The sequence below is a fragment of the Micromesistius poutassou genome (genome assembly GCF_964030765.1).
Source record: "Micromesistius poutassou genome assembly, chromosome: 13".
Taxonomy (NCBI): Eukaryota; Metazoa; Chordata; class Actinopteri; order Gadiformes; family Gadidae; genus Micromesistius; species Micromesistius poutassou.
In genome coordinates this window covers 14,473,240-14,487,202 of record NC_140283.1, presented here as the reverse complement: position 1 = coordinate 14,487,202, position 13,963 = coordinate 14,473,240, and the positions used below count along the sequence as shown (strand labels likewise).

The 13,963-nt window shown below is 44.5% G+C and overlaps 1 protein-coding gene across 1 annotated transcript in view; it reads right to left on the bottom strand.

The window, feature by feature from the left end:
- The window catches only part of LOC311357245 (solute carrier family 23 member 2), a gene marked incomplete at both ends in the record, with an annotated part of 26,419 nt that extends 20,798 nt beyond the window's left edge, over nt 1–5,621 (bottom strand). The window contains 2 exons of the mRNA XM_084477155.1: nt 4,469–4,768; nt 5,580–5,621. Coding sequence (XP_084333281.1) covers nt 4,469–4,768; nt 5,580–5,621 — 342 coding nt within the window. The remainder of the gene's footprint in view (nt 1–4,468; nt 4,769–5,579) is intronic.
- Nucleotides 5,622–13,963: the final 8,342 nt, after the last annotated feature.

The window sequence follows — 13,963 nt, the reverse complement described above, 5'->3', positions numbered from 1 at the left end:
GCTCTCTCTCTCAGCTCCTGACCTTGTTTCTTCCAATTGGAACATAGAGCATGTTTTTGACTTTTTTAATTTTGTCCATGCAACTCTCTCTCTCTCTCTCTCTCTCTCTCTCTCTCTCTCTCGCTCTCTCTCTCTCTCAATCTCTCCCCATGTTCTCTCTCTCTCTCATCAATGATCCCTCTCTCTTTTTCTCCCTCCATGTTCGCTCTCTCCTCGCTCTCCCCTCTCTCCATGTTCTCTTTCTCTCCCCTTCCATGATATCTCTCTATCTCTCTGTCTCCCTCCATGTTGTGAATCTTTCTCTCTGTCTTCCTCCGTGTTCTCTCTCTCTCTCTTGCTCTCCGTCTCTGCCTCTCTCCCTGTCTCTGTCTGTTTGCCTCTTTTTGTCCGTCTCTCAGCCCGTTTCGGCCATAAAATCTTAATCTCTCTCCACTTTCCTCTGAGTCAGCAGAAAAAAAAAGGGTCTCAGCCAAACAGCACCTCTCTCTCCCTCTTTCTCCCTCTCCCTCCACCTCCCTCTTTTCCCTTCCTTTCCACTCGTTCCCTCTCTCCAACTCCCGTACAGAACCTTTAGCGGCTAGGGGATCGAAGACATTTTGAAACGGTTCGAAATTCCAGCAGAGAGTTTCTGACGAATGAAAGAGTTTGTCTGAACACAGGGGGGGTTGAAGGGAAGAGAGAGGAGGTACACAGACTGCAGTGCTGCCGAATGTGTATTGTCTGGTGCTGCTCTTTGTCCGATATAGCTACCAAACGTCCCTTCAAAACACACACACTCACACATTCTCTGCGGTAGAAAATGGGAAAGAATGTGGCAGCCTCCCTTCCTTATCTATATAGGATTAAAGCACTTCCAAAACCCCATGGGGAAAACAAAAACGAGAGAACATCTTTTCAGAGGGACTCAAGTTTTCTCAAAAAGTTTCCAGCCAGAATCCGAGGTTCTTAGAATAAACGTTAGGGGCTCTGTAAAACACTCCCCGCATTTTCCCATATTTATTTCTCCTCTCGCAGCATTTACACGCTATTTTTTCCAAGGCGAGAAAAGCAACACAATGACCTGGCTCCCAGCCACAACGCTTAATGATTACTTAGTCTCAAAGTCTCGCTGACACACACACACACACACACACACCTCGAGTAATACACACTTCAAATAACACACACTTCAAAAGAGCGACAGCGTACCCTGCACCATGGTCTGTTGACTCTACCCCGTAGTACACACCCCCACACACACACACAGACACACACATAGACACAGACACACACAGACACACACCCACACACACACACGAGGCCAAGGCAAACCAAAGTCATTCAGCCCCCCTCCAAACCTTGCTGTGAGCAGACAAAAGGTAGGAATCCACAGAAGAAAAATAAAGATTTAACTCCAGACGAACCCTACACCTCCAACCCGACCCCCCCCCCCTCCACCACCACCCAATCAAGCCCCACCAGCTATTTTTTACACTCAAAAAAATCACAGCAGCGGCATTTAGCAGGTCAGGCTAAAGTGTTCTCACAGACATGACAAACACACACACTCACCATTAGGGCTGTGTGTGTGTGTGTGTGTGTGTGTGTGTGTGTGTGTGTGTGTGTGTGTGTGTGCTTGTGCGTGTTTGTCAAAGCATCTCTGACACTTTCACAAAGACACACACACACACACACACACACACACACACACACACACACACACAGAGACATACACAAACAAACACACACACACACACACACACACACACACCAAACACACACACACACACACACAAAAACTCCCAGAGAAAGTCTACCTGTAAGAACGTATGAAGACAAACTCACCAGGTAGTTCATATTGTCGAGGGTGGCGGTGGGTCTGTGCTAGTCACCCAATCAGCCGGCCAGCTAGCCGACAAGCCAGCTAGCACTCTGGCCGCTCAGCCAGACAGTCAGCCAGTCGGTCGGTCAGCCAAACAGCCAGCCAGACAGATGGACAGGTACAATCCAGGAAAGAGTGTGGATTCAATTTGCGAGAGTGTGGTTGTGGTCCCGAGTTCCTCAAATGGAGAAGGGTGCCAGGATTACTGCCAAAGCATGAGAGACAAAACTACCACCGGCTTACTTTCCAGCCCCCTTCTCTCTCTCTCTCTCTCTCTCTCTCTCTCACCGGTCCCTTTGCTCTACTTTCTGGTGAACCTCTCTTGCTGCTGTCACAGTCGAGTCCTTCCTTCCAGATTCCTTGGCCGGCCTCCACCTCTCTCCTCTCTCTCTCTCTCTCTCTCCCTGCGTCTTGTCCTGTCCTGTATCCAGTCGTTGGGGGGGGCCGATCCTAACACATTGTGTCTCTCCTCTGTGATCTCACACAGCAAGAATGAGACCACTGCATCTGTAAACTAAACTCCTGTTCTCTCTCTCTCTCTCTCTGTCTCTCTCTCTCTCCGTTCGCCCCGTTAGTTCTCTCTCCCCCTCCCTCTCTGCTGCTCTGTGCCTGAGGAAAAAGAGGGAAGAATGTGACCGAGGAAACCTGACACCATCGGTTCCTGCACAGCACACTCCCCCTCCTCACCCCCCGCCCCCCCTCACCCACTTCCCCTCCCCTCGCATTCCCCATCCCAGCCAGGGCATTGGTACAGGGACCTCTTCTTATGCAAATAGGCCATGCCCACTTTGTGTGAGTCTCTCTCGGCCGTACTCTCTCTCTCTCTCTCTCTCTCTCTCTCTCTCTCTCTCTCTCTCTCTCTCTCTCTCTCCCTCTCTCTCTCCCCCTGGCTGTGAGAGATGGTCGGTGTCTCAGAAATTGCTGAAGCAACAGGCAGATCACACACAATCCACGCTTGCTCACTCACACACACACACACACACACACACACACACACACACACACACACACACACACACACACACACACATTTATGCAGACAGAAACAGTAATCATGAGAGTAATCCTAGCTTCCAGTCATTTCACAGTCTCTAAGCCTTCCACAGCCAATATTATTTATAATTTACAGTTCTTGATACCTTAATGATAATGAAAAAAAGCGATAGTGATAATATTTTGTGGTTTGGGTCAATATTTTCTCATTCTTTATGTCAGTTATGCACCAATTTACTTGCCAATAAAGTGACTTTTTGATTGGTTATTTAATATTGGGTTTCTACAACCATTTAAAGGGTTCGAAATTTACACCACATTTGTTGCTTATCTCACTGGATATTCTCTCTCTTTGTCTCTCCCCCTTTCAATTAAATCTGTCCTCGCTCCAATACTCACTCGCTCAACAGCTTATTTCCAATCCCTATGCACACATAGTAGATGCAGGCATGCAGGCACACACACACACACACACACACACACACACACACACACACACACAGAAACAGAAATACACACAGAAACACACACACACACACACACACACACACACACACTAATACACACAGAAACACAAATACACACAGAAACACACACACACACACAAAGGAAACACACACAAATATACACACACACAACCCACATGTTTTCAGACACACATACTTCAGCGGGAAGTATTGACGAAATATGATATATGACATCATGCCCTTCAACAGGTCCAGATTAATGATGCTCCATTATAGAGGTGTAAGCACAGAATCGATAAAGGACTCCCTATGTCATAGTATGACCATTACACCAACAGAGATAATGAACATGAAGCACACCACTACACAAAGGCAAAATAACCTGTCCTGCCCATGTGTGTCCTTCGTTGGACGCAAGGTGCAGATATTAGCATCAGAAACCTTTACTTTCGACCCCTTCCAAGCAATCGAGATGTGTTTGTTGTCGTGATTGGTTCTAGTGTTGCTAGGCTGGCTGTTCAGAGCCTGACTGCCTGGACGAGGCTAGAGAATGAAGCTGTCTGTTGTTCTCCCCTCTCCTCTCCCGCCCGTAGAACAGACCAGCTTTTGTGATGCTGAGTCCGACAGTGTTTGTAGAATCTAGATGTACCCACACACTCACACACTCATCCACTCTCACACACACACACACACACACACACACACACACACTCACACACACACACACACACACACACACACACACACACACACACACACACACACACACACTCAAATGTTTGGTACACACACACACATACACTGCAGATACATGCATATGCTCTAAAAGTTAACCACAACCGTAATTAAACTATAGTTACCCACGGGCAAATGTACGAACAATACAGACTGTCAACACACTTACACACAGATGACAAATGACATGCACTTTGAAAAAATGTCGCCCAGTCTTTTGCCTCTCTGGCAGGATCTACAACAACAGCACTCGCTGTAACAGTGACCTACAAATGGCTTCACACTCCAGATGTATATGAGTGTGTGTGTGTGTATGTGTGTGTGTCTCTCTCTCTCTCTCTCTCTCTCTCTCTCTCTCTGGTGGGTCAGTGGAGTCTGGTGGTTCTGGTGGTTCTGGGGGGTCTGGTGGGACTGGTGGGTCTGGGTAGGTGTGGTGGGTCTGGGTAGGTGTGGTGGGTCTGGGTAGGTGTGGTGGGTCTGGGTAGGTGTGGTGGGTCTGGTGGTTCTGGTGGGTCTGGGTAGGTGTGGTGGGTCTGGGTAGGTGTGGTGGGTCTGGGTAGGTGTGGTGGGTCTGGTGGTTCTGGTGGGTCTGGGTAGGTGTGGTGGGTCTGGGTAGGTGTGGTGGGTCTGGGTAGGTGTGGTGGGTCTGGGTAGGTGTGTTGGGTCTGGGTAGGTGTGGTGGGTCTGGTGGGTCTGGGTAGGTGTGTTGGGTCTGGTGGGTCGGGTGGGTCGGTGGGTCTGGTGTATCTGGTGGGTCTGGTGTATCTGGTGGGTCTGGTGGGTCGGGTGGGTGTGTTGGGTCTGGTGGGTCTGGTGGGTTCGGTGGGTAGGTGGGTCTGGTGTATCTGGTGGGTCTGGTGTATCTGGTGGGTCGGTGGGTCTGGTGTGTCTGGTGGGTCGGTGGGTCTGGTGTGTCTGGTGGGTCTGGTGGGTCTGGTGTGTCTGGTGGGTCTGGTGGGTCTGGTGTGTCTGGTGGGTCGGTGGGTCTGGTGTGTCTGGTGGGTCGGTGGGTCTGGTGTGTCTGGTGGGTCGGTAGGTAGTTGGGTCTGGTGTGTCGGGTGGGTCTGGTGGGTACGTCTGGTCTGCACCATGCAATGAGTGGCGCTTCCTATCTGAAATGGCCTCTGAGAGATGAGATCAGTCATTAGTGGTCAGGCGGTCTGCTACTGAGCCGCTGTTGAGCTCATGCAGAACCTCTAACCAGAACCAGACACTGCATTAGTGAGCCAGTACGCTTCAAGAGGTGTGTGTGTGTTTGTGTTTGTGTGTAGGTGTGTGTGTTTGTATGCTTGCATGCGGATGTGAGTGTGTTTTATGTGTTTTTATGTATGTGTATATGTGTATATCTGCGTGTGTGTGTGTGTGTGTGTGATTATCTGTGTATGTGGGTATGTATGTATTGTATGTATACCTGTGTATGTCTTTTGTGTGTGATTGTATTTAAGTATGTGCATGCGTGTGGGTTGGTGTGTGTGTGTGTTTTCGTGTGTGTGTGTATTTATAATTCAGAAATTCATGTTCACCCTCGGCAGCAGTTTCCTCATTCCACATTTAAGTGGCGACATGCCTCAGGGAAGCTTGCTCCTATCTCTCCCATAGTTGTGGTTGTGTGTGACAGAAACAATAGACCAAAACACACAATTTATCACACGGGGAACCCAGCGATTCATTGTATTTTCAAACCTGTGGGTCTACCTCCCCGTATCTCCCTCTACATCCCATCCCCCTCTTTGTCCAACGGCGTTTAAACTCTCACTCCCCCCCGCAATCTATTTAATCACCTGTGACGACTCTGTTCCAACGCTACCTGTTTGTATCTGGGAACAAGACCGACCCGCTGGCGTTGTGCTGCGGAGGCCATGTCTGCTCTTTGTCCAGCGTCCGACACAAAGGGACACATAAGCAGGATAAGATCTCGCAACCAGGCAGAAAGCCGCGACACGGAACACACAGACACAGACACATCAAACACACACACGCGTGCATACGCAGACCAGACCGGACTGGATGAGCACCGTGTTTAATAGGATACCAGGGCGGCCAGACGCGACTTTAATTTCCTGAAGTGTGTGTGTGTGTGTGTATGTGTGTGTATGTGTGTGTGTGTGTGTGTGTGTGTGTGTGTGTCTGTGTGTGTGTGCATGTTTTGTAAATATTACATTGGGATTCAGCTACAGATCTGGCAATCATGCGAACGTACTGAGAAGATTAGGGTATTATGTGTGTGTGTGTGTGTGTGTGTGTGTGTGTGTGTGCCTGTGGTTGTGTAGCGTATGTGTGTGTGTGTGTGGTCAATGGGTCGTGCGGTGTATGCTGTGTGTAGTGTGTGTTTCCACTAATTCATTGTTCTTGTCGCTCAAACTCTCTCGCTCTCTCTCTCTCTCATGCCATTTCTCTCTGTCTCTCTCTGTCTCTCCCTGTCTCTCTCTGTCTCTCTCTGTCTCTCTCTATTTCTGTGCTTCGATCTCTTTTCCAATATTCTGTATCTGGTGCATCATCCCCAAGATGCCAGTGTCTGTGTGTGTGTGTGTGTGTGTGTATGTGTGTGTGTGTGTGTGTGTGTGTGTGTGTGTGTGTGTGCGCGTTTGCGGGTGTGTGTGTGTGCGTGTGTGTAATAAAGGATAAATTAATGTAATAAAAGATTAGCATTAATATGGCATGAAGAAAATACAATTTTCTCTTACTCTCTGGAGGGAATGAAAAAGATAGCAAGAGAGAGAGAAAGAGTGATAGAGAGTGGGAGATAAAGAAAGAGAATAGCAGGAGCTGAAAGGATTATGAAAGGAGAGATGGAGTGACGGAAATCAGACAGAAGAAGAAGGAGAGAGAGGGAGAGGGAGAGGAGGGGGAGATAGAGACAAAGTAGATAAAAAGGTATGGAGGCAGAAACGCTGACGGGCAGACATAAATGTAAATGAAAAAACACAGACACGTACACATACACACACACACACACACACACACACACACACACACACACACACACACACACGTGTGTGTGTTGTGTCCGGTGTCCCTCCCCCACCTCAGGAATGCTTAGCAGGAATGCCAAGCCAAGACGCTCCGAGCTGCAGCCATTCGCTAAGCTCAAATAAAAAACACAATAATAACAATAATAATGTAACTTATTCAATAACAAGCGTGTATGTGCAAGGACTCACTGTCTATTGATTTGTATGCAGCACGCAGAAAACTAACTGGGAGGTAATGTTGAAATCTGCCATTTTTATTTTCTTCTGTATTCTTTAGGCTGTTTATTATTACGAGGAGGTTTGTATAGTGAACAATATACCCAGGGCAGTGTATTTTATTATATATAATGTGGTGTTCTTTGCATCGCTTTCTGCTTTGGGTTACAAAACAAAAGCCAGGGATTCTTTTTGCACATGAATTATTTATATTTTTACTCATAGACTCCATTTCTGCCTATGCCTCAATCTGTTACCCAGCACATGTAAGCTAAGTCGTTAATTAACTGTTTGTTTTGGTAAATGCCAGGCTGGATTAGGGCTGCAGAATCGGCAAACGTCCAAACCAGCTGTGCTGTGCCAACGATTCTTTGTCTGGAAGGACTTTAGTGTGTCGGCGGTACAGCAGAATCTGGTGCATCAATTTGAGCTTGGATAAATTAGGGTCTGTACGGTCCTGACAATCACTCCACTAGATAAGAGTTTAATAGAAAGAGTCCATGTTTTAATGTAGTACAGAATTTGTGGCTTTATTAAGAGTTTATAAGATAACTACAGCAATGCTATTAAGCAGTATTATCTCACTGCAAAAAATCAAGGTGATCTTGGTGAACAGTGAGTGTTCCTTAATAATTGTAGAATATCAAGCGATTTAAATGACTAGTAGGTCATGTTTGTAACCGCAATAAAAGGGGCCAAGAGTTAGCATAGAGTTGGCATTACAAGAGTTAGAATGAGATATTCTTTCTCCACAATCAGCCTTTAACACATAGAGCACAGAGGAATTGTCTACTAGACTCTGGGGATTTGGATTGTTGAATGCCAACCCAAAGGTTCTGCGTTCAGTCTTCTTCTGCACGTAACCTGACAGCTAGCTGCTTCTTAGCAACACGGATCATGGATCATGTATCATAATTCACTGTTAGATGGATCAAAGTGTCTGTTAAAAATGATTAAGTAGCTCTAACGCTCATGCTATTCCAAGCTGGATATCTTGATTGCGTCTGAGATGGATTGAAGGCAGTCCCGCCATTAAAGATCCAGCCCATTCAACGTCTTTATGGTTGTTGGTTTTTTTTGGACTGGATATCGGCATCAGTCATGCAATGGCAGGTGAAGCAGACAAACAAGGTGGGGTATAGTATATAGTATATAGTCTATATATATCAACATTAGGATGATGGGGGGGGGGGGGTTAAATGCCCCCATAAAATAAGGAATTAACTTATAAAATGTATCCTTGGTTTTCATTGGATATTGGTCTTCCATGCAACATAGAGAAAATAAGGTATTTCCCAACATTTTATAAAATTGCACTGGAAATAATCCAAAATGGCTAAGAAAAATATGATATGACACAGGGCCAAAGAAAAACCCTTGATAATATAAGTGGATTCCCTGCTGTGTTTGAATAGCAATATCCTTAGGCCAGAAAAAGACACTTTGGATAAAAGCCTAACGCTTTTATTCATCCTTTTATTCAGCAAACGCCCTTTGCTGTACGTGTAAATGAGTAATTAGCTAGATAGATCAATAGATGAATAATCATCAACGGTGTCTGCAATTCTGTCCACCTTGTGAGGAAGACAGAGAGGGGGAGACACATGGGGGAGTCGATGTGGGGGAGAGAACGACACTGGAGCAGGGGAGATTAACCCTGAGGAGGAGCACACAGACACACACACACACACAAACCTGCAGACACACACACACACACACACACACACACACACACACACACACACAAATCTGCAGACACACACACACACACACACATACACACACTCACAGACAAACGCCTACAGAAACACACACACACACACACACACACACACACACAGACACGCATCCATCCAAGACATGCCAGAGGCAGTGCTTTGTAGTCTTTAAGCCAACAACAGAGAGCTAGCGTCAGCCACTGACATCTCAATGACTGCCACTGTAGAGAGATCACACACGCAGAACCACCAGTACATCTCACTGTCTCCTCTGGTAAATCTCTCTCTCTCTCTCTCTCTTTCTCTCTGTTTGGTTTTAGCCTGTCTCTCAGGCAACTCTGTTTGAAATTGTGATACATATACACACACATACAACCTGTGTTTGTGTGTTTTTTTTCTTTGTGTGCATGTGTGTATAGAAGCCTTTGCCTAGATTTTTATATTTCAAATGTTTCTTTTTGTATTTTAGTGTTGACTCTTTTTCTAATGTTATTACTTTGCTATCTTGAGCAGAGCCACTGGGACAGAAGAAATCTCCTGGGGGATTAATAAATAATGAATGAAACGGGTGGACCCGTTGTGTATAATGTATGGAGCTCAACGATAAAATCGAAAAACCAAAAACCCTAACAGCTTAAATAGTTAAACACTTTTCTTCCAAGTAATCTGGTAAATATCATAAATAAATAAAGCCCAACTCAAATACAAACGCTACAACCCCCTAAAACGGGGATACAGCCAGAAATGTTTTAGCACCTCACATATTACATTTCAGGGGATTTTCAGATGTATTTATTGATACCCTAAACCTTGATAATTTATGACCCTGCAAATCACACACTTCATTTTATATGCCAGGGTGGGGATACCTGTCTTTAAGTCTGAGTTGCTGTTGGTACAACATCTAAATAGAGCAGAATAATCAATGTTATTGATAGCATACAGATGGGTTCTCCTCTGCTGTAGACTGTAGCCAATCTGTTACTGCACATAAAGAAACCACAGTAAAAGTGATTGTTTTGTTGTAATCAATCGTCTTTACTTTACTTTACTCTTTACTCTCTTTTCCTGCGATGTGTATGTTTCAACAACCCCTTGTTTAGTGTCCTAAACAAGACCTCATCGTAACACACTCATCACAGTCACAGTACTCAAATGATTTCAATACCCATCCATATGTACATAACCGAGTCTATATAAAGCTAATGTAATGAAGGACACACTGACTACATGATGGGAACTTTCCTGTGTTCATCAGAAGAACGATACACACCAACCATAGTGATCAAATATGCAGGTTATGTTTTATATTGTTTGTGTGTGTGTGTTATTGCACACACAAACCCACACTAGCACTAACGCACACAGGCTTGAGCACTGCACACTTTGCTTACATAACAAACAAGATGTACTGTGCTGTATTTGATATGTCTATGTTTGTTACTACATTTCGTACGCTCTACTATTCCCTATTTCATGCCCAAAGGATTAGGAACATTGTATCCAACACTATAAATTCATTTCACCATTATTAATTCAAAAATAGCTTTCCAGTTGTAAAAAGCTGTACTAATGGTTGTGTTGTTGTCTGAATGGTTAGTCGGACAGCTTTTGTTAACCAAAGCACAACACTCCATGCTTCAGAACCTACCTCTGCTTGTGGCGCCCCCTGGAGGCAATCAAACATTCTACAGAATACCTGCAGGACATGGGATGGTCAAGAAAGAGTACATAAAACATGTACTAATGTGTGTGTGTTTGTATGTGTGTGTGTGTGTGTGTGTGTGTGTGTGTGTGTGTGTGTGTGTGTGTGTGTGTGTGTGTGTGTGTGTGTCTGAATCTTAAGAAGTAGAAAAAAGAGAATGAACACAAAACAAATCCAATTTTTTATAGTAAGCATTACTTATATAGACAGACAGATAGATAGACAGAACGACAGATAGACCGATAAACAAACAGACAGACAGATAGACAGACAGATAAAGACACTGCTAACTCAATAATAGAATGCATATTTCTATTCAAGGCCTTCTTCATTATAGGACATTCGGCTACAAAGAGTTCAGTCAAAGTTGATTTAAGGAGAGGGATCAAAGCAAAACACAGAGAGAGACGGAGAGAGAGATAGCAAGAGGGAGAGAGAGGGAGAGAGAGAGATAGCAAGAGGGAGAGAGAGGGAGAGAGATAGCAAGAGGGAGGGAGAGAGAGAGAGAGTTAGCAGTCCACCCCAGGGAAGCAGGTCTTTTTATAGGCGATCTACCAGAAGTGGAGTAGGTTAATTAGCAGGCAAGCTTAATATACGTTGCTGACGTCTGCAGTGATAACAAGTAGATAGACTAAAATAACCTTTATTTTTTTGTCTTAGATACTGCCAGCCCTCCCCTGTGCATTCAATGTGAAATACTGCAGACAACAACAACTGCATATCAACAAGAGCAGAGCAGAGCGCCAGAGCACCAATAACTGTTTTACAAAATGAAATGTTACTATTTTTAACTCCTACCTATCTGTATTTATGGCTGTATCTCTACTCTTCGGTCATGTGAATTGGTATGCTACTGGAACACTCCAATCAATAGACTTGATCAATCTATAATCTATATTATAATCTATAGACACTCTGGGATTTAAACACAGATCTGCGGTTGTTTGTCATCAATTAAGAGCGGAAGCATACACCGCCAACCTTGTTTCTACCGAGCGCCTGTAATCAACAGAAATTAAAGGTGAACACATACACCGTGCTATGGCGCGCGTGGAGACGAGCTCCCAGTTCAAATCAAATCAGGCTCAGGAATGCCGCGCTGTGGTTCGCTGAATTAGAAACCAATTGAGTGAACGGCAATTTAGGCTAAGTCGCAACATCAGGGCACACTGCTAAGAGATACCAGCTGATGTTGATAATGATGATGCCGCATGATTGTACACGCGATGATATCGCCGGAATGCTTTTTATTTCATCAAATTTGAATAATCATCTATGAATTATGCAGCTGAGAATGGCGGATCACATGACAGCAAAATTACAACATGAAGCAAGGGAAAAAAAACAGGAGATTGCGCCTGCGCTTTATAAATCACACCCGCGCTTTAGTAAATCTCGCGGGGACTGCAGTCAGGAACGAAGGAACGTACTACCATGTTGCTGACAATGATATACACTATATGAAACACTATACAACACACACACATACACACACAGAATATATGACACAACCTGTATTAACAATATGAACAATATAATAATGACAAAGGTTATAAGATGCAAGAAACGTGCTAAACTATTGGGTTGTAACCCAATTTTTTGGCGAAAAAGTTTGCAATGGTTTAGGGGATGAGTAGTTTGCCCCGAATCAAATGTTTTATGGTCGAGACTACCTTAAAGAATGATTGGCTTGGTTCCAGGCTTCAAACTCTTTATATAACGATTTTACGAAAAGTCAATGGGGAAAATGAATGGGAAATTTACTTCCGGAACCAGAGCTGTTCAGAAAAGTGTAAAAAAAATACTCAGATGTCACCTCCCGGGCTTCGTAGATAAGCAACGGAAAAATGGAAAAAGGTCCCCAGGAAAGCAAAATGTCAGCTTGCATGAAGGCCAGGGTAATATAACTGACCCACATGATGGGGGGTAGGGGGACTAGATAGATGTTGAATGGAAAATAAATCACGGGAACATTGTGCGTGGGTCTCTGTTGAAGTAGTTATGACTTGGCATCAAAAAAAAAATCGGGTTTGTTTAAAATAAACCACGGCAATCCTCAGACTGAACACCTCTATAAAATAAAAAATAATAATAAAAAAATAAAATGTTATTTAGTCATTCAAATGTAGCTGTTCCCCTGATGAAACATTCAATCAATAATGATAATAAACAAATAATACAGCTAAAAACAATAACATAGGAAATGTAACCATGATTTAATCATAATTCTTACAGCCAATAAGAACAAGGGCCCGCCTTGCTGAGGCGCTGCACAACAGAGAGGACAGACGTGTTTCAACAACAGAGAAGCTGGCGAAAGCGTACTAAAGCAGCGTGCCGACAGACAGCCGCTCAGTAAATCCGTCAGCAGAGAACAGTAACTCACCGCCAGAAGACAGCTTGATGCCACCCTTTATGTTCTGCTCAGTACCTACATATATCACTGAGCAATGATGCAGTGATAGTGTGTGTGTGTGTGTGTGTGTGTGCGTGTGTGCGTGTGTGCGCGTGTGCGCGTGTGTGTGTGTGAGAGGGAGACAAAGACTGAGATAGAGAGAAAGTAGGAATAAGTAAATGAGAGGGGGTGAGGGAGAGATGGAAAGAGAGAGATAAGGGAGTGAGAGAGAAAGATAGATACTAATTATCAGTGACATTTTGGGTTGCTGGCTCTTGTAAATATGACTCATGAAGTGTGTGTGTGTGTGTGTGTGTGTGTGTGTGTGTGTGTGTGTGTGTGTGTTTGTATGTCTGTGTGTGTCTGTTTGTGTGTGTGTGTCTGTCTGTGTGTGTGTGTGCACCCAAGGGTGAGTATTGATGTGTGTGTCAGAGAGAAAGAGAGAGAGATAATCGGCTTATTACATACAACTTCACTTTTGTTATGTCTAGCCATTGAAGATGTTTACATGAATAGTTCACGTGCGCCTCAACCGTACTTTCTATTTTTAGCCGCTCCTCTTCTTGTTTTAAGGATGAAGCCGGCAGAATCCTGTTTATAGTTTCGCCGCCATTACCAAGGACACGGTAGAAAGTACTGATGTTTTTCCCTGCTCATATGACTATCCAGATCACAAAATAGACCCTCGCCATGAATGGCACTGACTCAAACAACCCACTTGCGTCTCACACTGCGTATCAGAAACACTGAAGAGTCCCAGCTTCCGACATCGTTGCATTCACAAGGTTAAGCATATTGTGGCTAATTACTGAATGCCAAAAAATGAACGGCGCAGCAATTGATGCTTCTTTTGGAGAGGAGAATAAAGGAGACTGACACTGGCTAGCTAATTTAATCTGTA